Source organism: Alosa sapidissima, chromosome 6 (genome assembly GCF_018492685.1).
Source record: "Alosa sapidissima isolate fAloSap1 chromosome 6, fAloSap1.pri, whole genome shotgun sequence".
Taxonomy (NCBI): Eukaryota; Metazoa; Chordata; class Actinopteri; order Clupeiformes; family Clupeidae; genus Alosa; species Alosa sapidissima.
The window spans coordinates 28,303,313-28,328,593 of NC_055962.1; the positions used below are offsets into that span (position 1 = coordinate 28,303,313).

General features: G+C 41.5%; 2 protein-coding genes across 2 annotated transcripts; both read left to right on the forward strand.

Annotated features, from left to right (window-relative positions):
• Positions 1-523: 523 nt before the first annotated feature.
• On the forward strand, positions 524-11,084 carry nfkbie (nuclear factor of kappa light polypeptide gene enhancer in B-cells inhibitor, epsilon). Its single transcript, XM_042095708.1, has 6 exons — positions 524-1,268; positions 3,677-3,779; positions 5,986-6,196; positions 8,193-8,281; positions 9,401-9,649; positions 10,189-11,084. The coding sequence occupies exons 1-6, from the start codon at positions 922-924 to the stop codon at positions 10,255-10,257; spliced, it is 1,068 nt and encodes a 355-aa protein (XP_041951642.1). The 5' UTR covers positions 524-921; the 3' UTR covers positions 10,258-11,084.
• A 3,410-nt stretch (positions 11,085-14,494) lies between these two features.
• Positions 14,495-24,996, forward strand: slc35b2 (solute carrier family 35 member B2). The gene is made up of 5 exons (XM_042094302.1): positions 14,495-14,656; positions 14,753-14,857; positions 16,467-16,651; positions 16,791-16,951; positions 24,023-24,996. Exons 2-5 carry the CDS (start codon positions 14,838-14,840, stop codon positions 24,974-24,976), a joined length of 1,320 nt encoding a protein of 439 aa, XP_041950236.1. The 5' UTR covers positions 14,495-14,656; positions 14,753-14,837; the 3' UTR covers positions 24,977-24,996.
• The last annotated feature ends 285 nt before the right edge of the window (positions 24,997-25,281 follow it).

Consider the following 25,281-nt stretch of genomic DNA (forward strand, 5'->3'; position numbering starts at 1 on the left):
AATTATCCGACATAATCACATGTGCTACACAGTCAAAGACATATAATGCCAAGCGCATTTGTGTAATCATAGGCTGAGTCATCTTTTTTCAAAGCTGTAGTCGGTCTATGTATGGCTCTGATCTTTTTATGTGTATATTGCCCTCGTGTGGTAAACAGGGAGTACGACCCGCGCAAGGCAACATTTTAAATCGAAACTGTTTTTAATCTTCATCTTTAGTCTGAACTGCGTATAGTTAAGTTAGCCTATATATTTGTATGCATTCAAATAGTAATATGTTGTTGAAGATAATAGGCCTATGCCCTCTCTATTTTTTCCACATAATTAATTCGTTTCTAATTTTATTAACTAATTTTGGAATATCCTGTTAGAATTCAAGCTAAAAGTTGCTGTGAACTACCCGAGGTCAAGTGATCTGGTGAAGCCAGGGACACTCCAAAGTGCAAAGGAACTGGAATAGGCTTATAATAACATGCCACTCCCTTTGGGGAATCCCCCCAACAAAAACAGCTCAGGCCTATAGACTTGCGCGTCAACCAAATCGTTCACATGGCGTTTCCCTCTCCTGTGAATAGCACTCTACAATAGCGCTCTGAGCTAGGTAGACATAAAACAAGTTTAGGGCTCCAAAATTGTTTGACGTCAGGATTCACCTAATGCGGCAACTTTAAGTAGTCGTATGCTTAGCCTACAACAACAGAAGTTTTCGGCGAGTTTGAATATGAGAGAAGAGTTTCTCTTTTTTGGACCGTGGTAAAAGCGAAGCTATCGGTGGTGGCATGAAACTCAACAATTTCTGGACCCTTTGGTTTCACGACGGAACGGCTGTTTTTCAGGTGAGATTGACTTCTTCATCCATTTGGAGCGGGCCCACTCCAAAGCGCCGGGCACACTGTCGGGAGCAGGTCATCTGACTGCATTATGGCGAGCGGCGACGAGGAGAAGGGGAAAGTGGATCTCTTGGAGGATAACCGAATTGACTCCGGTATTGATTCTTTCAAGTCGCTCACTAAAGACGAGCATTACTCCAAGCCTGTACATGAACTGAGTCCTCCTGAGGATGGAGAGGTTAAAGACAAACTCGACAGCGTGACCGAGGAACGCCATGACTCTGCTTACATTTCATCCTCTATCACAGTCGACAACATTACTGACATTTTAAAGACTTGCTCGGCAGGCTCTCAGGACACGGAGAGCGCAGAGACCCCTGATCACAATGAACAGGAAGTCAAGAATCTTCTAACCACCATTACAGATGATGGAGACACGTATGTATTTTTAGTTATTGCAAAACTCAATGATGATTTAGCATTTTTGCAAAAGAACATGTTCAGGAGGATGGCTAAATAATGTTACAGTGTTGACAACTGTCTTGCATTCCTTCCATCACAGTGTTGCAATCAGTGCATGCAAGCAGAATTGGGTAGGCCTAGTCTTGAAAATCTGGAGGTATTGTGGTCTAGGCTTATTTGATAGTCTATATTTAGACCCAGGGGTACATCTAAATAAGATTTTGTATGTCCATCATAGCCTTACTTAATTTCAGTTTACAAAACTACAAAACAAAAGCAAGTTGGTTAAAGAGAGCAACATCATTTAAATTCAACTAACAAAAGTTAATGTGTTCCCTTAGTACACGCCATACTGCTACTCGCATGGATAAGCACATCTCTTAACCACCACCCACCTCAACTAGTTGGTTTCAACATTTTACATGAATTTCCTCATTCTACTAAGCTTAGTGCAATCTGATAGGCCTTAGGCCTCTTATAATAATAATAATAATAATAATAATAATAATAATAATAATAATAATAATTAAAAAAACAACAACAATCGTCTAGGTTTTGTGTTTCTAGATTAAGGAGAGCAGTTATTAAGAATGCACTTTAATATACCTTTATATTAAATAATATTTAATAGGCTATATGCTATTTGCTCTTGTAAGTAGGAACTTAAAGCTGTCTGCCTCAGTCTACTGCTGTCACAGAAAGCAGAAGTGTAGAATGATGGAATTTCCCTTGCTGGGCTGGACACGTTCTGATACCCTTCTCTGGCCTCCAGAAAAATCTCTCTCTCTCACACACACACACACACACACAAAGACACGCATATGCACACACCTGCAGACATAGGAGAGCATGTTAAGAAGCCGAGTGCACACACCATATGCGAAATGACTTGCTTTTGCTTTACATGTGCATGCATGCTTCACTGACGAGGCTTTATGATTCAAGATATTTGTGTCACTCAAACACTTACTCTTATAGCCATAGCTATCGGTCATCTTTTACACATTTCCCATCAGACAGGTTTATTTCAGTTTCTGTTATAGTCTAGTTCATTGATTTTTGACAATGGCTTGTTTCTTTTTCACAACCTAATTGTCTGACAGTTTGATGTCTGAGTCTCAAGGAAACATTGTTGTGCTTACAACAAAAAACAGCTTAAATATATTGTACAGTTTGCAGTCTGGGCCCACAGCCAAAGCGGGTGACCAAGTGGGGGCATTCCTACACCATCACCCATTATTATTAGTGTTTGGGGAGTATAAAATAATTTGAGTACAAAACCCTACGTAATTACAGACCAACAACAAATTACTGTTTAACTAGACAATTTTTAGTTCAACCTAATTAATTGCATTCACTTAGCTGACTGACTGAGGGCCAAACTTGAGGTGGACACAGGTGCTTACATGCAGAGATTGTCCAATTTACTTTTTGCTCATACTGTTGCAGTCTCAATTACCCTGTCTGTCTAAATCCTAATATATAAGAGAAGCAATTGTGATGTTGTTTGAGCATGAGTTGCACTTTAAAAAGTAAAGGGTTGTTTGCCTGAAGTGCTCTTTTACCAGGAAATGGCACGACCCATTTGAAGGTGAAAGCCTGAACCCTTCACTGGCAACAGTGGTTCTTTAAGACTGAACAGAATTTGAAGTGGAATTTTTACGATCTTTTAGGGACAACATTTGTTCTGACTAGGACCATTAAGCCCTACAGTCTTAGAATAGTATTGGAAATCAATTTCAGCAGGAAAATAATATTTTTAGGCTCGCTTCCAAAATAAATACTCCTCTCGATGTTACAGAATGAAAGTGCTGCCTTGCACGTGTTTACATTGTTAGGAACATCCTAGGAACCTTATGTGTGGTTGCCTTTTAAGTGCTGGACATTTGAAAAACATATGGTACCATTTGGTGGAACATTTCCTGTTTTTTTACCCGTGTTCCCTGTAACTTGTCCGTTTTTTAGGGGAATCTTTTTTGAATTAAGAATACAAGTATTTAATGCATAGTCTCACTTGCATGTTAAGTGAAATGTGATGATCATCATCACTGCATTACGGAGAACTTGTAGAACTTCAAAGCCTTGGAAAGACGTTGCACGTTGATTTCAAGGCTGTGGCCAAAGTACTAAAGTTCCAGTGTTGCGCAACATCAACCGCCGTGTGTTGACAGCCTTCCACTACCTGTGTGCCTGTTGATGCTGATCTTTTGCTCAGACGTTTCTCAGTATTTCTTGCCGCATTTTCCCCCTGCTCTCTTTTTATTTTCCTTTGACACTGTTCTCTTTTTGAGTTGGATGAACAATGGTACACCTACATTCATTCATGCTCAATTGGTACATGGATTCTGAACATTTACCGGAAACCTCTCTTTATCTTTATCCAGAATCCTGCACCTAGCCGTAATCCATGAGGCCGTACAGTTTGCAGAATGGTTGATTGAGCTGTTTCCCAAACAGGTTCTGGACCTTCAGAACAACTTGTATCAGGTAACCACGGCAACGTGCTTCATGACTACTGTGCGTACTGTGGCTTTTGTCGTTGTTTGTTTGTTTTGTTTTCCCCAGGTTAATTTGTGTCCCCTAGCCTCATGATCTAAATCCAGCTCATGACTTTCTATCTGTGTACAGTCTCAGGTGCTTTCATAAGGAAGTGCGTGTGGTGGAACTCCCCTTTCATTGACTAAATATATGTCACCATTGAGAAAGTAGGTTAGGTTATGTTCTTTTGGGGCAAGGTGTGAGAACGCTTACATGTTAGATAGATACTTTATTATCCCGAGGGGAATTTTAAAAGCACATTCTAACATTATCATATATACACATATTAATACTGTAATGTTACTGGAAAGCTACAGGTCTTGTTTTGTAATCCTTCTTAGAACTGGTAGCAGCATCACACTTTTAAATGCATAATTTTATCTTGTAGTTTGTTACTTTTGGTATCTGTATTGATCCTACAGTGATATGACGTGAAACGAAAACGATAGAAATTAAAAACAAATGGAAAGATAACACCTGGGTGGGTACTTCCCTGAAATGGTTATCTAACCTTTGTTACGCTTTACGTTTCTCGTTAAGCAACAACATGGATATGTAGCTCTTATACAAAGACCATCCACCACTCAAAAAAAAAGCCATGTTTAGTCCACAGGCAGAAGCTGATACTAGTGCCAGTCAGCGTTTTAGACTATGACTCATGGAACGCTGTTTTTCTCTTGAGTCAAAGAAGTTACCATAAGCCACGCAAAAAATAAGTCCAACACATTAGCCGCGTTGCTCACCGGTTTCCTCTTGGTGGTCAGTATATGTTCCGGTATTGAGTAAGCACCAAAATCATCACCCCACAGCCACAGCCTGGGGTGAAAACTTCTCTTGTTTCTCAATGAAAACTAGCTCATCATAAACACTTTGTGTGCAATCACTGATTCATGTGCCTCCCACATGCTGGTTAGTCCCCACGCACGGGTGGCACCGCTTCCCCCTGCAAATTGCCTCATCGCAAGCCTCCACTTCTGTCTGACGGTCCCCTTTTACCAGTTGGCACCTAGACTCGGACACTCCCTCTCCCTGATTCCATGTGATATTCACTCTTAAAACTAATGTGTTGTCCCTATCTGGACACAGATGTGTTAAAAAAAAAAAAAACAATGCAAGTTGTGTTGCTTTCAATGCAAGTTGTGTAACAAGTACAACACAAACCGGTTAAAAACAACGCAAGTTGTGTTGTTTTAAACACATTCGTTTTAAGTGTTGTTAGTCTATCCTCTCACAAATCTCATGTCAAATTTCCCTCTCTTCATGCCATTTACCACTGTTCAGTCTCCAAATTCAGCACCACAAATGCAGTCTGCCACCCCCTCCCTTCCAAGCTACACCATTGCAGCCATCCAGCCTTTGTTGTTGTCCGGCTGTGTTGAGATATTGCTAATTGGTGAGACTCCCACTGTCTGAAGGATTCCTCCCTCACAGTCTGTTGTCTTTTGTCTGCTGTTGCTTCTTAATCTTCCTTGCTTTTGTAGATTTGTGGCGCTACAGTGACTTCATTGCGCCTTTTGTATATTTTACTACATGAGATTTTATGTCTCATAAATATAATAAATGTATTATATTTATTTTACTTAAGTTGTGTTAGTCTACCGGTCAACATACATTTTGATTGGATGAATTCTTTCTTCTTGGAACACTTAACATTTTCACACATCTCAAAGTGTCACACAGTAAGAGTCGTTAAAAACCAACACAAGCGGGGGGAAAACCCAATAAAGCAACTTCTTTTTTTGTGATTAACTTTTTATTGAAGGTTTCACAACATAAACAAAACTACACTAACACTCAAACACTGACCGTCACCACAGTAAAAGCAAAACCAAGGAAAACAGTTGTACACCACTTAATACAAGTAACATAAAAGACAAACAAGAAGATGGGCCCATAAAATTTAAAATTAAAACAAATAAACAACATTTTACAAACGCGCATGCGATTGGCCAAATAAAGTCAGCAAAATACCCTCCAGTGTGCGATGTATACTACTTTTTGACTTTTCAATAGTTATAGTTATACTGCACACCATCAGCACCTGGAGGAAGAAGGGCTGTGCACAGGGATTTAGAAACCTTGACACATGCTATTGGTCTCTAAGGAGCTCATTCACAATAAAGCAACTCCTTTGCTTTCGATTTGATTCCTGCAGACGCCATTACACCTGGCTACGTACCTGGACCTCCCGGCGGTGGTGCGGAGGCTGGTGGACGGGGGAGCCAGCCTGGCGCTGCAGGACCACGATGGGAACACCCCACTGCATGTAGCCTGTGAGCAGGGGCGCGGGGATTGCGCCAGCGAGATGACGCGGAACATCCCACCCGGCCAGCTCACCCCAGTACTAGAGGCACAGAACTGGAGAGGTGGGTGTCACCTGGGCTGTGTGGTCACTATGTGGAGATGCATTATAGGAAATATATGGGAAAGGGTTCTCACCCAGTAGTGGTGGTTAGTATACAGTGGGCTCTCATCCACAGTTCTTTTACCAGCTGAACAAACTTTCATATAAAATGTCTGCATGTCACCCATGGCAGCCCAATCCATCAAAATCTCTCTGCATTACTCTCTCTCTCTGTGAATGTTGTTTGTCCAAACAACATAGTTTCTCAGAGTAAACACACATCATCATAAATCATTAATCATGTAACTCACTCATGTGAAATTTGAAGTTGGCCTACAGCTGAAGAATTTTGGCTCATCACCAGCAGTTGTGCAAATGTACTGATTAAAACATAAACAAATATACCAAAATAGTTTTTACACAAGGGTCGACATGTCTGATGCATAACTTGGGAGAAATTAAACAATTTATATAAAACAATAGAATCCTGAGCAATCATGTGGATATACTACTGTAGAACACAATCTATTGCTATTGTTTAGTTAGAGGGCTAGAATGTAAGGTTAAATCCTGATTGCTGCTTCTAAGCCAGTGAATGATGGAATGTATTGATTGGCCCATTTGCAAAACTAACCACAAATGGAAAGTGTTGTAAAGACACACTAGAAGCATATATCTTAACTGATATGGATATATAAGCTGATAAGGATAATATGTCTATTTTATTAGCTATCTCCACCTATCTATGGCGAGCTATGCTAATGGAGATATATCTCTGTTGGTACCAAGTTTGCAGATGTTCTAGTTTGAAGAGTGTATCTTGGAAAGACATAGTGCTGGCAATGTTGATCCGCTATAAAGAAAGAGAAAGAAAATTCATTGTCTGCACAAGAGGAGTTAAATATTAACTATAAATAATTACGGCAGTTCTCATTTTAGTCCTCCAGAACAACTGTTGGTTAAATAATCCAAGTATTTAAATATGAGGCAAAATAGGCCTACTTAAAGAAGCCCTATGCAGGTCTGGTTATTCTTTCGCTGTTTCTGGGTTTTCGCCGGATTTGGGATCGCATTTTTCACGACATAGCTCCCCCTGCAGCTTTGGTAGCAAGTGACTGCTACGCTAAACCCCCACTAGCTAGCGAGCTAGCAATCAAGAAACCAAGCTAAACACATATAGGGCTCACAATAAAACGTTGAGCAAACACATTGTTCAAGAGACTATCAAACCACATTACAAAAAAGTTCACCCAAGGGTAGGCTACTTACAATTTTCGTTTTGCAGTCTTCATAGAAACTACAATCTGACTACATTTTCGAGGCGCGATTGGATACTTCCGCTGAGTCACATCCAGATTTACCCGGTCCGGGTTTAGAAAGTTGCATATTCAGTTTTTTCCGCGGAGAAGCGATAGGGGGAGACGAAGCACCCACCAAAGGAAAGTGTTGTAGAACCACCAGAACGACTCTTAACCTGCATAATTAAGGTCATTTTTGCTAAAAGGGCTTCTTTAACATGAAACACATACTTTATATATGGGATAGACTTTTGCTGACCTATGAAGTGCTTATTTACTGTATGTATGTATCCTCAACAGACTTTTTCATTGATACAGTATTATGATGATGGTATGGCTAAAGGCGTAGTGTAGTGTGGATGATGTCTGCATTTTTGTGATTTTAATCAACAATAATATTATGAAATATTATGCATCTGTGGAAAAGTGCAACTACTGAAACAAATCAGGCCATTATAGAGATGCCTTGGGCTGCATGCGGTATATTATCCCATCAGACTTGTTACAGCTCTATCAAGCAATTGTTTTCATTACTGTCACTATTGAAACACACACAGACCAATTTGCTGGAAAAGTCCATGTCTCAGTATTTCGTGTTTACTGTCAAGTGGCAAAGCTTTCCCAGTTTCCAAATGGAAGCCCATTCACTATTGATGAGTTCACTGTTCAGATTGTCTTGAATATTGATTTTTTTAGTTACCTGTGCATACCTGCTTTCAGGTGTCACCTGCCTCCACCTGGCTACGTTGCACAGACGCCATCGGCTCATGAAGCTCCTGATAAAGAAGGGTGCCAACCTTAATGTGCAGGTGAGCTTGGAATTGTGTGCTGTGATGCAGTATATGGCAGTAATTCATACTTCTAACTGGAGCTGAGCTCTGATGTACTGAGAGCTATAGTGTCTTCCTTGTCACCTTGTCACTTCACTTGTGCACTTTTGGCAAAATGCATTTTATTGCAAGGCCACTAGACTATGTGGTGGTTCTTTTGTATATTTCTGATCAGTTTACTCGTCTTAAAACATGAAATTGATTGCATTAGAGCTACTCTACTTGTTAGAGGTACTCTAGTAGCTATCATGACTTCACCAAGTTCAAGAATTCAGGGCTCAGAGCTGAGGTGATTTGAGCTAGTTGACTGGATCTTGTAAGAGATTCATGAGGCTGTAACTGGAGTTGGGACATTAAAAGGTTCAGGCCCAGAGGGCTGACGTGCAAGGACTTTTTCTGGAGTCCCCCTGCTTCTGCCAGGCCTCTCATATGACCACAGGAAGAGCTTAGCAACAACGGCCATTTCAGATCCACAACGTTATAAAGGGGTCACAGGGACAATGCTAAGCTTATTGCCAAGCTGCAGAAAAAAAACTCAAAACTCTTTTTTAAACCACAGACTAAAGTTTACATTGTCTGAAACTTAAGTGTATTAATCAATGCTGTCTTAAGGAAAGATTTGGTGCTAGAGCTGTCATTTTTTTTTCCGGCTCTCATGGGGGGTGAAGTGTTATCTTGTTACTGTATGGTGGCCAGAAAGCTTGGATTTCTTCATATTGTGTGTCATTTCACACCCCTTTCTCACACTTGATTTCCTATTTTTATCCTGTGTCCTGTGGGCCTCATGATCTCTCTCCTAGCAGACACAGCTTATGTTCACTCTTCATCCTTTCGTTTGTTTTAGTCAAGGGCATTATTTATATTTTACAGAGCAATGTTTTGTAAGTGTTAAAGTAATAGTAATAGTAGGCCTACTTTGTACTTAAGTATTTTTGACAGATTACTTTCCAGATGATGTTTAAATAATTGTAGTGAATTTTAGTGGCAATCTTCATCTTCCGCTTCGTTTGAGCATGCTAATAGTTCACTATAAATCTGTGGTCCTCATCAGCATGTGTCTGTTTTTTTGACAAACATTCTCTTATGCCTGTGCACCAGGAAGGGACGAGTGGCAAGAGCCCGCTGCACATGGCTGTGGAGCTCCATGACGTGTCAGCCGTGACGTTGCTGCTGAACAAGGGGGCGAACGTCGACGCCGCCATGTTCAACGGCTGCACGCCTCTACACTTGGCAGTGGGCAGGCAGGACGCCACCATCGCCAACCTGCTTTGCCAGTCCGGAGCAGACCAGATGATCAGGAACATGGAGGACGAGACGGCGCTAGACCTCGCCGATGGCAATGATGACGTAAGTCACAATCTCTTTGACATACTACTGACCGTTATGGGTCACTTAAAGCATACAAACATTTTTAGTAGTATTTTAAGTATATATACTCTTTTGATCCCGTGAGGAAAATTTGGTCTCTGCATTTATCCCAATCCGTGAATTAGTGAAACACACTCGGCACACAGTGAACACACAAGTGAGGTGAAGCACACACTAATCCCGGCGCAGTGAGCTGCCTGCAACAACAGCGGCGCTCGGGGAGCAGTGAGGGGCTAGGTGCCTTGCTCACGGGGACTTCAGCCGTGCCTACTGGTCGGGGTTCAAACCGGCAACCCTCCGGTTTCAAGTCCGAAGCGCTAACCAGTAGGCCACGGCTAAGATAGCTAGTAATCACACAGTAGGCACCAGCTCAAGGCTGAGTGCAAGACTGTGTCGGCTATAGCTCTATTTGCTCGTATGCCTTTATCTAACTTGTTTTTGTCAGGGTCATCTGAGTTGTAGGCTATTCTTAACAATTATGTGTGTGAAATGTGACCTTCTTCTTTCTTGTCCTACAGATCCTTGCCCTTTTCCCATTTGATGACATTCAGATCTCTGGAAGATCTGTGGTAGGGGTGAATTTCTAAATCAAAGAGCAAGACAAGGCATGCTCACAGAACAAGCCATAATGCCTTTCATTCACTGGGAACCTCATAGTATCTGCAGCTATTTATGTATGTATAGAAAACAACAGTATCTCTCTCAAAAGTAACTAATGCTTCAAGTGCTTTAAGGAGTGAAGTAAATATCTTATGAATTTTCATCATCATGGCTTGAAGAAGTTTTACATCATTAAAGGTACCAATATTTAAAGACATGTCTGTTAAGTTTATTATAATAGTCAAACTCAAGGTGAGGAATAGTTCGTTATTAGCTGATCTAATCGGGCTATTTCTCTCTTTTCTTGAGATAGATGATGCATTATAGGCCTTTCTGCATCTTAGTATGGATATGATAAAGTCTTGCTGTGTATGATTTTATAGTAATTTTATAAGAGATTGTGTTAAATCATGTTTACCTAATTCTGATGGATTGTCTATTTCCACAACAGTTTGAATTGCTCTTGCATCTTCTCCATGATCTCAGATTAGTCACTGGGGAAAATAAATATTGGAATATGCCCTCCATGGTCAGTTGAATCCATAGGCTATATTTTTCACACAGACCCATCACAGTAAACTATGTGTAAGACACTGGTGTGTGAAACGTTCTCTATACTCTTTATTTAAATGATCTGGCGCTAAGAGTGGACTAAGTTGGTGGCCTGTTTAGTCCATGACACTTGTACAAATAAGTTGTTAATTTTCTTTGTCTTGAATATTCTTAGTGGTTAAAGCTTTAACCAGTTTGGCTCAGTTATTTTCTGCAAATGTACAACATTAGTCTATGTTTTTTAATAAAAAAAATTAAATGATCTAATCTGTTTTCTTTGTAAATCATTTGCTTTCCCATATGGGAGAGAAGATACTACTGGGTGTTGTTTTGCCATTGCAGCCTCAAATCTTTAGTAATGTAGATTGTAATTCTGCAATAGGTCATCAATCAATTATTCATACATGCCATTGTTTTAAAAATACACAAATTGCCACCTCTTTACCAGACTTTGCCCCTACTTGACTTACAGTTTTTGCCTATTGCTTACACAACTTTTGCAGAATTTGGCTCATTATGTGAAAGTCCCGGCGGCATGGGGGGGCTTTGGGGGGCCAGGCCCGCCCTGGACGAGCTTGGCTGCTCCAACCAACCCCAATCCCATAGATTGATTTTGAACACTTATTAAATGTAGGCCTATATTATACGTTTGTCAATCTAGCAAGTATCAAATAAAACTTGTAAAATCTGTATTATTCCGTAGCTAATCAATCAGGAACATTAGGTAAGCCCATCACCTAAATGGCGAGGAGGTTACGTGGCGCAGTCTACTTCACTTCTGCACTAACCCCTGTCATCCGATGACAAATAGCTTATCGGCTCGCAGGTAGGCTATATCTCATATCGTAGTTAGTAGAAGTATGCCTAGTAGTTTCTGGGTTTGTTTGATAGCGTTAACCTTTACAGTTTTTTTTTTTCTGACCTAGTCGGAGAACAGGGAGCTTACCACTCCAGGGCCGAAGTTATCCGTAACTTCGCGGCTAACTCCCTAACACTCTATCTGAAAGTGGTTAGCAAATGAACGAGGATTTTGGTTTTATCTGCGGATTTATTTTTGCATTATTTTGAATATGACTAGCTCCAGTCTCAACAGCACGTCTACTTTTTCCACACGCATCTCAGTTCTTACACATATCCCCTCTCGCTTTCTCTCTCTCCATCCCTGCGCACGGGGCTCTCTTAAAGGAGCTGCACCATTTTACTACAATTACATCTACATTTTCATATTGGAATATTTTGTCAAGTGTAAGCTTAAACTACCGTGATCAATTTAAGTTCCAGTGCCCCCCCTGGAAAGGTGTAATGCCCGTCGTGAATTTGTGTCTGCCGCCGGTGTTACCAAGCAAACAGGTAAATGTATTGGTTCGATACCCACGTGAAGTTAATTTATGCTATTTAGGTGTTTGTTTTTTGGGTGGCATATTAATGGTCCAGTGCATGTAGTACTACATACAATTTTGACTTTTAAACATGTCATGCATATTTGTGTGCGTCTCTAGTATATCAGAAAGTGACAAATCTGCAATCTGTCAAAGAAACGTCATCACTCGTGAAACGTCACCAACGCAGTTGCCATGTAACACCGGGTCTGATGTCAAATCTCTTCACACAGCCATAAGACATAGCACTTGGAGATGAACAACTTAAATCTAGGCTATGCCAAAATGAAACACTACAATCAAAACTCAAGAATCCTAACTAAAAAATGTAATTATTGCAATAAAACTATACACACATGAACCGTTTGAATTACTCTTTCAAATTAGCAGCAACACAATGATGTGTTTTAAAACACTGCAGTCTTTGTGTTTCTATTTTTATTGTCATTTTCTCAGACTCCAACCTAAAAGAGAATTTCTACTTTTTTTGCTACAAAAGTTTTTTACAAAAAACAAAAGAAAAGTAGAATCACACTTATCAATGCAATACTGTAAGTGAATGGACTCTAAACAAATAAAAAATGTAGCAACAAAACAAAAGTAACAGAAAAAAATACAAGTACTGGAGAAATTGCTGTTGAAAAAAACATGTATTTTTTCCTTGTGTGTGTAGGTGGTGGGGGTGGGGTGGGGTGGGGGCTAGATGCCTTCTGTTCAGATCTGGCCACAAGTCCTCGTTGACATTGCAGGTGATGTCCTCTCGGGCTAGGCAACGGGGAAAATATCACCTTGTGTGCCATATCCACCCTTGAACTGACCTCATCTCAATGTCTCTGCATGCCCCTTCCATTGCTTGCAAAAGAGACATGCATGTATGTGGTTGGTGGTCATACTTTTCATTGGCCCAAATAATTCTTTGATAGGTTTTAAACATGGGGAGTAAAGGGGCAAATACAGAACTGTACACGGTACTCAATGTGAATGTACATGAACAGGTAAACAATAACTTACCTGTAGTCTATTTGTAGTGCTAAGCCTCAGACTAATTGGTGTTCAGTTTTCTCTGTAAGTGTTTTCAGGTATGTGTGTGGGTTTTAGGAATTACCAGATGTGGTTGCATTTTGTTTTCTCAATGATAACAGGAGATTTCACTTTTGAACAAAGTGTCTAATGTAAGAAATCGTGTGTAGTGTTTCGCAATAAGTGTGTTGCAGATTATTGCAAACAATGGGCAAAACTATGGTTAAACAGTGTTTAAAGTATGCTACAAGAATTCGATTTTAATGTGTAAGCAATGGGCAAAAACTGAAATTAGCTGAGGCTCGTCTCGGGTCAAAATGACGGTATTATAAATTCTTTATTCTAACTTTTTGAGATAGCCTACTGGATTTTTGATTCCCATGAGCTGTAAACCATAATCATCAAGATTAGAATAATCAAGATTAAAACAAAACAAGCTTGACATATTTAACTAGATGTAATGAATCTAGATTATATGAAAGTTTCACTTTTTGACATAAATGACAGGAGAAAATTGACTTTTCCCATACTATTCTAATTTTTGAGATGCATGCATACTATGTTATCACTGTAATAAACTGAGCATGCTTTGATTTATTTTATGGAGAGTGGAGATTATCTGTTGACTGAGTTGCCTACTTTCTCATCTCATCTTTAGCGGCTATTGCCTTAACATTGCACCCTGGTCTATGTGTAATTACAGCCAATGACAACTCACTTTCAACACATAACTTCCTTGCTGAGCAGCAGCGCTATTTCCTGTAAGTTGTGTGTCTGTAAGAGATACTATCTACTATCTTCCTTCTTGAAGTCTTGCTCTTGTCTATTGAACACAAATGGTTCTACAAGCAGGCCTATAGTCTATGCCTATTCATTACCTCCCATTCTCATTGTTTATCAGCTCAGCAGGCTATGTAAACTACCAGGCAGAATGTTTTGAAACTTGGTGGAGGGTTGGGCAAGGGCCAAAAATTAAGTAAATCTAGACAGATAATTTAACTGATGTTTATAGATTATCTCCAAATACTGTGTTATTTTATGTGCAAGGCAAGCCATTTATCATTTTGAAGGTGCCAGACAAGACAGGCCTAATCTTTTGAATTAGTTATTGCGGCTATTACAGAGTAGGCCCTAGTTGCCCAACACAGTAGGCCTGAAATGTTAAGTGGCTCACACAATGAGCAGTTCGGGTTGCTCTTGAAAGTGGGATAGGCACTCACTGGCCAGCCAGGTGATGGGAGCCCACTTTATTGTGTTTTAGTGTAGAATGTCCTCCCTTCCAAGTGGTGTCAGTGTTGGTCCCGAATAGGTAGGGCATCTCCATAGTCTGTCATGGTGGTTTCGGGTTTCAGCACTCCGTTGGCAGTGACAAGGGAGGAGATTTATTCTGACTTGCATACTGAAGGAAACCCTTAACGTTTCGCCAACTGTCCAGGTGAGAGTAGTGTGTGGAGACAAGTTCAAAATAACAATTTCGGCTGTCAACGTTACTTTAATATTGCTTATCTTATTTAAAATCGATTCTCTGCAGTTCATGCTTGGTCTCAACGAAGGCGGTGCAGTGTGCGGCGTCTCTGAAACGCCAGTGTTCAGAGCTCGAGAAGAGTTGAGAGAAAATGCCTTCTTTTTCATGGAGGTAAGTGGTTAGCACTTTACATATGTGTCGGTCCTTTTAATATCGCATACCTCTGGAGAAGTTTAACTGTCTTGGCTGCTTTAACATTTTTGGTCATCTCTGTGGTGGCTAGGGTAGTCATCAACAGTTTCAACTGCTTGGTGTCTTGGTAACGTTAGCCAGCTAACAGCCATTTAGCGTTCATAAGTGAACTGATTGAGCTAGCTATCTTTTTAGAGAAGCGTATCTAATACAATCTCCAAGACCTGTTTTCTTCTTAGCTTCTGAGGTTTCATGGTGATTAACTCGTTTAGTTGACGTTGTGCAGGAAAACGACTTAGCATGCACTCGCTGTTATCACCTCCTTTGGTCTAACGTTAGCTAAGGATAAAATATTGGCTAGCTAGTCTACCCCATTGACAGTAAACTACCCACAAAGTCATCTGCAAGGCAACCACAACTAAGTTAAGGTTAAACGTTACTATCAGTGACGTTAAAACGTCTTTGGTTAGTATTGACAAGTAGGCTAATGTTACAAAGCAGTAGTGAACATGCTATCATAGCTTACTAGCATTAATTTATCTTAATCTGATTTAGCTGCTAAACGTTACTTTAGAAAACGCGAGGGTGCCTTCATTCTCACATAATGTTACTAGTCATGCCCCTAAATCAACTATTATATCGTAATGCAACCATCAGCTTATGTACCTGTGTTTTTTGTTGTAAAGGGAGCTCGGGGTGTTGTATTAGTGAATCTCCTATTTACTCAAAAAACAACAAGAAGAAGAATATTGTTTTATTGAGCCCAAGCATCCGATTGTAGACTAGATAACTTTCTGGCTATTATTGCCTTGTATGTGCACAGGGTCATGTTGGTTATTCCCAACTCAGAACACGAACAAACTCGGATTTTTTCCGCCAAGAGATGGCATGCGTCTCTGTGGTCAGTCACCAACCTATCATAGATGCATTAGGCCACGCTGGCAGAATATCTGAACAGGAAAATAGCGGTCAAGCTTTCTCTGCTACCACAGCAGCAATCATATCCTGGAGGATGTAATCGCAATCCTTCTGAATACAGGCGCGCCCACCCTGCCTATTCATACACAAATGAGACAATACTGAAACTTTCTTAGGCCACAAAATATCTGTTGACATTCCTTTCATTTAGCATTTAAGAAACAGGTGGGAAAGCCCGTCACCCGTTCAGTCATCAGGTGAGCTTATGTTTCCAAATGTCTTAGCAAAGGAAGGCATTCAATTCCTTCTTTCATGAACTGCCCGCTCAAAAGACCAGGTTGTTCCACGGTGGGCCAGTGCTGGTCCTGCCATTGGCCTGGATGCCGTAGGGCTTTGACACAAAGAGGCTCTGTTAGGGCTCTGGCCTCTGGGAGGAGGCCTATTTGAAGAATCTCTCTCACACACACACACACATACACAGAGTGCTGTATATGAAAGGAATTATGTCAAAGCTTCTGAAATGACCTTTTTTATCATAGAATCCTGAAAATGTTTTAGCCTTATAGCTCTTAGCTAACTTTTGTTTCACTACTTTACCCTATTGTGTTCTCGACTAGTGAAGGTAATTTGGGGCCTGACTGAGACTCCCTCTTTCACCTGTGTTCCCCAGGCTGTTTCTCATGCTTGGCACTTTGCCCCTGGCTCTTGCTGAGTCAGATGAGTCCTCTTTACTGGATGGCTGGCAAGATATGTGGTTCTTCAAGTTCCTCCTCAATGTCCTCGGCTATTCCACCATCATCATCCCCGGCTATTTTCTCATCAGCTACTTCAAGAGGATCAATTACTTAGAGACAGGTGAGGGGTTAACCATTTTGCTCATTTTTTATCTTTCTGATAATTTTGATAAATGCTTAATCACATTATTATATATACATTATAATGCTTAAGCACATTATTAAATATACCCCCCCCCCCCCCCCCCCCCCCCCCCCAGGTCGAGGCCTTTGCTTCCCAGTAATAAAGGCCTGTGTGTTTGGTAATGAGGCAAAGGCTGGTCTGTTGGATGATGCACCGACAGCGTCCAGGAGTGACACAGAGTTGTCTTCCTCAACAAGCCAGGCATTTAAGTTGATATTCTGTGCTGCAGGACTTCAGGTGAGATTATGCCATTGTGTGATTGAATTGTTCAAACCTCATACCAAGAACACAATATTTTACAGCACTTTCCATTCATTGGACCGGGGTCAGAGCAGGGTTATTTGAATAATGCTTAAGATGGATGGATGGATGGATAGATAGATAGATAGATACAGTAGATAGATACTTTCATCCCGAGGGAAATTTTAGGCATCCAGTAGCTTAGACAACCATAACACAACAAACACACATATATCTCACATACATAAAAATCACTCACAGAAATGTAGAGGTAAAAATTTGTGAAGTGATTACTAAGGTCTGGTATGGTCATGTGATCCAATAACCATGACAAGGTGCTATGGTAGAGTGTGTGCAATGGTGGTAGTGCAAAAGTGAACAGTGCAGGGATTGAACAGTGCTATAGCTTTATTCTTAACTATTCTTTTGTCAATTCAAACTAAGCCAGTCAGAATTGTTATTATCAGGTTGTGGCAATTCAGATGGGACCTGGGTTATCACGTGGGAGGGAAGCATGTGGGAATGATATTTTGGCTGGTTTTTCAGGTAGTTAATTGAGATTTATCTGGAAGAATCAGAAGTATCGACCTCTGGCACACAATGTTGAGGCTGTGCTGTATCTCTAGAGTTATCTCTAAAGTTGTCAAATCATTCAAGAGATGAACAGACTGATAATAACAATGATCACAAATTCTATTTATAAGCACCTTTCAAGTCACCCAAGCACACTGAACAATTGACCTGTCGCTATGCCCCATGCCTCGGTGATGTAGTAAGAATATAGTAGTTGGCTAATGAGCATTTTTATCTTGGGATTTAACAGGGAACCTGGTTACTGTGCCCACGTTGTTGGCTTAGTAGCCTACAGTACTTCGAGCTGTTGATTTTGATGTCAACTCAACGTATGTACTCCCAATCATCCGTAAATTGATCTAAAGTGCATTTTACTCCGGATAATTCCTTTAAGTGTCAGTGCATAGTGTCCCCTGGCTACCTTTTTAAATGTTCTCTTTTTTTGCATTATTTTAACTCCTACAGTCATTGTCTTGTTGCCCTTTTCGTTTTTCTTTCTGCCTGCCTTAGGTCATTCCTTTGTTTATTGCACCTAGCACTTTATTGTGAAGCACTTTGGTTCGGCTCAGCCGTCTGTAAATGTGCTATACAAATAAAATTTGACTTCACTACACTGACAGACTTTGCAAAGATTTGGAAAAGATTTTTGAAAGATTAGCCTCAGACCCTCTCACATCTAAAGGCTAGTCATAGAACTGAAATGATACCGGGATAGTCATAGGAACTGAAATGATAGCCTACTTATATCAAAGTCGTATTTTCGTGTTTCTGCAGCATTGAGTGAGAGTTGGACGTCGTATGATTATCTTTATAAGTATCATAAAAATGCCATGGCTTCGAAGGAACTCACCCACAGGTGAATTTACAACTTCCTGGTTTGTTGTAGGACACACCTGGGTGTACTGACCCACCCAGACATGTGCATAGGATCCTTTGCCTGGTGGTGCCTGGTCTAAAGTGAAAGTGTGTGCAAGCGCAGGTGTGTCAGAAATGTCAGCTGGAATAGTGATGTGATCATGTGAGCTGACCAGGAAAGATGTCTATGGTTGTCACAGGTGGGATAGTTGAAACTTTGAGAATTAAATATATTTAACTTCATCAGTATTAGACTGATAACCTTATGTTGCCGTTTTTGCATATGAAAAAATAGTTAGTTTGGATGCTTATGTTAGTGGTGAATCTAAAATCCTTTCTCAGTGCTGGAGCTTGCTGTGAAACTACTCAGACAAGGACAGCTATAATGCTATTAGATCTCATCGTGGCATAGGCTGCTTAACATGAATGCCAGGCCTTCCCTTTGTGCCAATTCATGAATGGCCCAAGTATGCTTTGTAGCAGAGTTATCTCAGGCAGGAAACAGGATGCTTTGTAACTGCATAATATTTTGCAATAGTAAGTCCCTTCACCATACTTGCACCCCCCCCCCCCCCCCCCCTCTCCCCTACATACACAGCACATTATTTCATCAGGAAGCTTCTCCAACCCACATCCCCAACATACTTACAGCACACTGTCCCCCCCACCCCCCCCCAATACACAGCACATTGTCTCATGAGGAAGCTTCACCAACACACAAAAAAATAGCAGTGCCTTTAGAAAAATGAGTAAATGTCAAAATTCTTCAAACAAATTGTACTTTCATGAACACAGATGCATTGGGGACACAGTACATTCTATTCCAAAGCCAAACAATTGGGCAAAGTCATCAAAACTTAAATAATAATAACGATATTTCATAGAAAGTCAGAAATGCCATGTTCAAAGAAATAGCAGCGTTGCCATCTCTTATGTTGGATTCTCTGGTTGTTGCGTTGTGTTTTAGTTCTAATGTCTGTATTGAAGATGGTCAATAAAGCTTTGACGGCTGGATCAGGATCGGCGATTAGATGATGATTTATTGTAGATGGTACAACAATGAATAACAGAACACAGGCTAAGTCTCAAACAGTAAAACTGTGCAGAGTCTAACAGTTGCGGTTGTTATTAGAAGCGGCTGCTGAGCCTTCCGACAGAAGATGCTCCTTGGGTTGCTTCCTCGATCCGTCTCCCTGTCAAAACCTAAGACAAAGCCTGTTATACTAAAACATACAAACGTCAATCATGCCAACGTGGCAGGTGCCAACCAGTGTACAAAACCCGGCCCTGGCCAGATGGAGATACTAGCCCGAATAGGCAGACATGCTGTCTCCCTCGGCCCATGTTATCACTGATGTTCCTCGGATGTTCCTAAACATCGGCCTGTATGACCTTCCTGCTGGTACACAGGCCTAAGGCACAGTTATGTACAATAATATGGACTTCTCCCTGTTGTATACTACACACAGATGTAACATATGAACACATCAGAATACAGTAAGAATACCCCAGAATTCTACACTTGGAAACTCAAAAATGTACTGTACAAACTAAGAAATTCTTGATAAGTGAACTTGGCTGAGTATCCTAAACTAATATTTTGTTGCAAAACCACGGTTTCTGATAACTGCTTCACATCTGTGGTGCATGGAGTCAACCAACTTCTGGCATCGTTCAACAGGTATTGCAGCCCAGGTTAATTGTACTGTATTCCACAATTCCTCTTTGTTTCTTGGTTTTGCCTCATGCACTGCACTTTTTATGTCAGCCCACAAGTTTTCTATGGGATTAAGGTCCGGAGATTGTGCTGGCCACTCCATCAGTAGAATCCTGTTCATATGGAACCATGCTTTTGCTCGCTTGCTGGTGTGTTTCGGGTCATTATCTTGTTGAAAGGTCCACCTCAAAGGCATTTCCTCTTCAGCATGACCTCTTCCAGTATGTCAGACGCCCTGCAAACACCGAATTCAAGCCACAGTACTCAGTGAAGGCAATTAAGCATGGTGGTGCAAGCATCATGATATGGGGATGTTTCTCCTACTACGGTGTTGGTCCTATTTACCGCATACCAGGGATCATGGATCAGTTCGAGTACATCGGGATACTGGAAGAGGTCATGCTGCCATATGCTGAAGAGGAAATTTCTGATCCATGATCCCTGGTATGCGGTAAATAGGACCAACACCCCAATGTGTCCCCAATGCATCTGTGTTCATGAAAGTACAATTTGTTTGAAGAATTTTGACATTTACTCTTTTTTCTAAAGGCACTGCTATTTTTTTTTAGCACAACTGTATTGCACACTGCCCTCTCCCCACATACACAGCACACTATCCCATCTCCCTTGTCATCCCCCCAACACACACACCAAGACCCCTGGCAGTTGGGTTAGCCCCTTGAACCGTGGATCTGCCCAAGGTTTCTTCCTTGGTAAGGGAGTTTTTCCTTGCCCCTGTTGCTCTTGGGTGCTCCTTGTTGGTGCCCCCCCCCCCCCCCCCCCCAATTCCAATCCTCCCCCACCTTTCTTATGCAGCCCTTGCCACTTAATCTACTAAACCCCTCTTCTACTGCACTTTTTACCCCCCCACTTTGCACAAATAGGCTGTGTCAATAGGCAAATAGGATGTGACCATAAACTTCCTTGTATCCTTGTATCCTTGTATCCTTGCATCCTTGTAATTGTGTGTAGGTAAAGAGAGGTAATCCTATTTAGCCCACTCAAAGATATGTGCTTTGGGGCAGTCATTGTTACTGTGAGTTATGTCAGCTTGTTGGATTGAGCTCGAGAGTAAATGTTTGCATGGCATTAAGTAAACCTGACATTTAAGCAAACTTGATGACAAATAGAATGTCATATATCTGGCAATGTTAAATACTTTTTGTAATGGCTAGCCATATAAATATTGAAATTCCACTAAGGTAAGATTAGTATATATAATATATATTATATGTTTAATGATGTGTAATTAAGTGTGATATTTTTAATGGTGTGGAAACAAAAAAACATTTGTTTATACAGCAGTTAGACTAACTGTCAAGGCACAGAGACTGGGGCATAAATCAGTAACTCGTACAAATACAGTCTACACAGGAGCATTTTTGTGTCTTATGCCAAGATCATGTTTAAACTATTCAACCCTCTTTGGTCGCTGTAAATTGACTTACACGTTGTTCTAGTGTTGGGTTATCCCAGTGGCGGACCGTGCGTTTATTGGTTAGGCCAGGGGTGGGCAAACTTTTTGGCTCAAGTTCTCAGATGAAAAGTTATCAGAGTCAGGTTTCAGGAAAACAGCTATTTCTGTTAACTGGTACAACAAGCAAACTCATTTGTGATATAATAGCCTACGAAATAGTTGTTTTCTGAAAGCTAGTTCACTCGTGTAGGCTAAAATAAACCCACATTTAGTCCTCCAGTTGCCATGGATACTACAAACAAATCCAGCTGAAGAATCATAACGTGAACTAGCTTGTAGAAAACATCTGCTGCAACAAAGCTTCCACTCAATGGAAATAGCTACACCAGACATGATAGCGGCGCATACGTTCGAAAAAAATAGACCACTCTTAAATGTTTTTATGCGTTGCAAAAGGAACGTTCCTGGTGTAGCTTCCCTTACAGTAGGCTAGGCTATTATATCACAAATACGTTTGGTTGGGTACAGCAAGCAAACTGGTACAGCAAGCAAACATATTTGTGATATAATCATAGACTGTATGGATATAATACTAAATAGTTTCTTTCTGCAAGCTAGTTTGAGCACTGCTCAAGTTCAGGTGATGTATGATTCTTCAGCCGAGTTTGTTTGTAGTATCCATGGCAACGTGGGTTTACTTTAGCCTACACACGAGTGAACTAGCTTTCAGAAAAAACTATTTCGTAGCCTATTATATCACAAATAAGTTTGCTTGTTGTACCAGTTAACAGAAATAGCGGTTTTCCTGAAACCTGAGTCCGAGAACTTTTCATCTGAAAACTCTTTGTTTGACTCTCCTTTTTCTGAGACCTGACTCTGATAACTTTTCATCTGAGAACTTTTTGTCTGACTCCCCTTTTTCTGACCGCGGTTTTCCTGAGGCCTGACTCCTTTTTATCTGATGTCTGAAACCTGACTCTCATAACTTTTCATCTGAGAACTTTTCGTCTGACTCCGCTTTTCCTGAGACCTGATTCCTTTTCATCTGATGTCTGAGACATGACTGTAATTCTGTAAACTTGACAGCGGTTTTCCTGAGACCTGATGCCTTTTCATCTGATGTCTGATACCTGAGTCTGACAGCTGAGGATGTCCTAAAATGTACACCGTAACGCACATATACGTAGCACTGCCACAGGTCTACAATGATGTGTTCATTTAATAGTTTAATCTGACATCAGCAAACTCGCTTCAGACTGTTTGTAGTGCTCTCCTACTTAGCTGTAGCTTTAACGTTAACGTTACAGTGCAAGTGTTTTAGATTGTGCTGCTGCTCTGATTACTCAAAAGCTAATGTGGAACTACAGTAGGCTATCCTACAGTATTTGCCAAACGTATTTATGAGAAAGTGTCTCAACAGAAAATGCTAAGAAAATTTTCTCAGCACACCACCATGATATTAACATAAAAGTCAGAAAATGTATTGCCCTATGCTGCTACTACTGCTTGTTGCCTATTTCATAATGTCTGATGGCCACGCCATTGATTTCACCAATAATGTCCACAAAACACATATATAAATAGTCAGACTAATTAGCAGGGCAGGAAACCAAGGCAAATGACAATTTTCACATAGATGCCGATCCAGACAGCTTCACCAAAACCATATCAACTTATACACAACTTCAAGCTAGCATACAATCTAGTAGTAACCAAGCACTGCGGTTTGCAAGCAGCACAAAAACACTTTTTATAGAAAAGGGCCAGATTACAAGCATGTATTACAAGTCTATGTTATCAAATAAACATGAAACAAAACTTACCAATTCCTGCATAGGCTACTGACCAGCTATGTGCAGAGCTAGCTGACATTATGTGCATCTTGCTAACATGTAGTCCAGTTGACACTGTAACTTTACATGATATAATTTTGCTTAATGAAGGCTTATCAATATATATTTTTTAAACACAAACTGTCAATATACTGTCCATAGCTACTGTATAACCAAAGCCATGTCAGTGTGACATCAGAGAATGTCTAATATCCGTAGAGGGGCTCTGGTGACATGTCCAGTGAATGTCAATCTGAAAATAGTTAGGTGGAAGGCCCTGACGGTCCGCCACTGGGTTTAATGGTCCCATTAAAGCTACACCAAAGATTATTTTGTTCCTTAAAATAATGTTTCCAAAATCGTTTCAGTGGTTCATCTACTCGAAACAGGGTGAACAGCACTTCTGCATTTGCTTCGCGGCCCTCTATCGGCTATAACCGCACTATGCAAGTTTGCCGGATCTGGTAGCGGATCTGTAGTTTGAATGAGACATAAGAAACTACAAATTTGACTTGCTTCAGCTGATGTCGCAATGCATCATACTTTCATAAAATCATGCAACATACTCTACCTTGTCTGTGGACATTGTTATTTCCAAAGCCGGTGCTAAACATTTAGCAGGAGTGCTTTGGTCTTGCTTTAATGTGTGTGTGTGTCTGTGTGTCTGTCCACAGGTGTCGTACTTGACATGGGGCGTGCTGCAGGAGCGTGTGATGACACGCTCGTATGGCACAAGCGACGGAGGTGAGGCCGGCGCAGGCGGCGGCAGCGGCGAGCGCTTCAAGGACTCTCAGTTCCTGGTGTTCATGAACCGCATCCTGGCGCTGACCGTGTCCGGCGTTTGGTGCACACTCTTCAAGCAGCCGCGGCACGGCGCACCCATGTACAAGTACTCGTTTGCCTCGCTCTCCAACATCCTTAGCAGCTGGTGCCAGTACGAGGCGCTTAAGTACATCAGCTTCCCCACCCAGGTGCTGGCCAAGGCCTCCAAGGTCATCCCTGTCATGCTCATGGGCAAGCTGGTGTCGCACAAGACCTACGAGTACTGGGAGTACCTGACGGCCGCGCTCATCTCCGTGGGGGTCAGCATGTTTCTGCTGTCCAGCACGAGCTCCAAGCACCCGTCCACCGTCACCACCTTCTCGGGCGTGCTCATCCTGGCCGGCTACATCATGTTTGACAGCTTCACGTCCAACTGGCAGGACAACCTGTTCAAGTACAAGATGTCGTCGGTGCAGATGATGTTCGGCGTCAACCTTTTCTCGTGCCTGTTCACCGTGGGCTCACTGCTGGAGCAGGGCGCCTTCTTCGACTCTGTGAGCTTCATGTTGCGCCACTCGGAGTTCGCCTTCCACGCCGTGCTGCTGTCCGTGTGCTCGGCGTGCGGGCAGCTCTTCATCTTCTACACCATCGGCCAGTTCGGCGCCGCCGTCTTCACCATCATCATGACCCTGCGGCAGGCCATCGCCATCCTGCTCTCCTGCTTCCTCTACGGCCACGCCGTCTCGGCGCTGGGCGGGCTCGGCGTCGCGGTCGTCTTCTTCGCCCTCTTCCTCCGCATCTACGCCCGTAGCCGCCTCAAGAAGGCCGGCAAAAAGGCCGCACCACCACTGGTGCAGAAGGTGTGAGAGACAGAGGGAGGACAGTGAAGGGGGGGGGGGGGGTTTACAGAGAGAGAGAGAGAGAGGGGCAAAGGGGAGAGACTTCTGTACAGATGCCTAATTTTTTTTAATGACTAGTTTGTCAGTCCCATTCTTGTTTTCTTTTCTGTTTTGTTTTTGATATTTTTTTTCCCTTTCTCAACTTTTATTTCTTCGTGTGTGTGTTTCTTTTGGTTGCTGAATTTGTACTATTACAGGGGTACTTAAAGCGATAGTGATTAAAAGGGATGATGACCTATCTTGGTCTTCAGCTGGTGATAAGGGACAAGAGT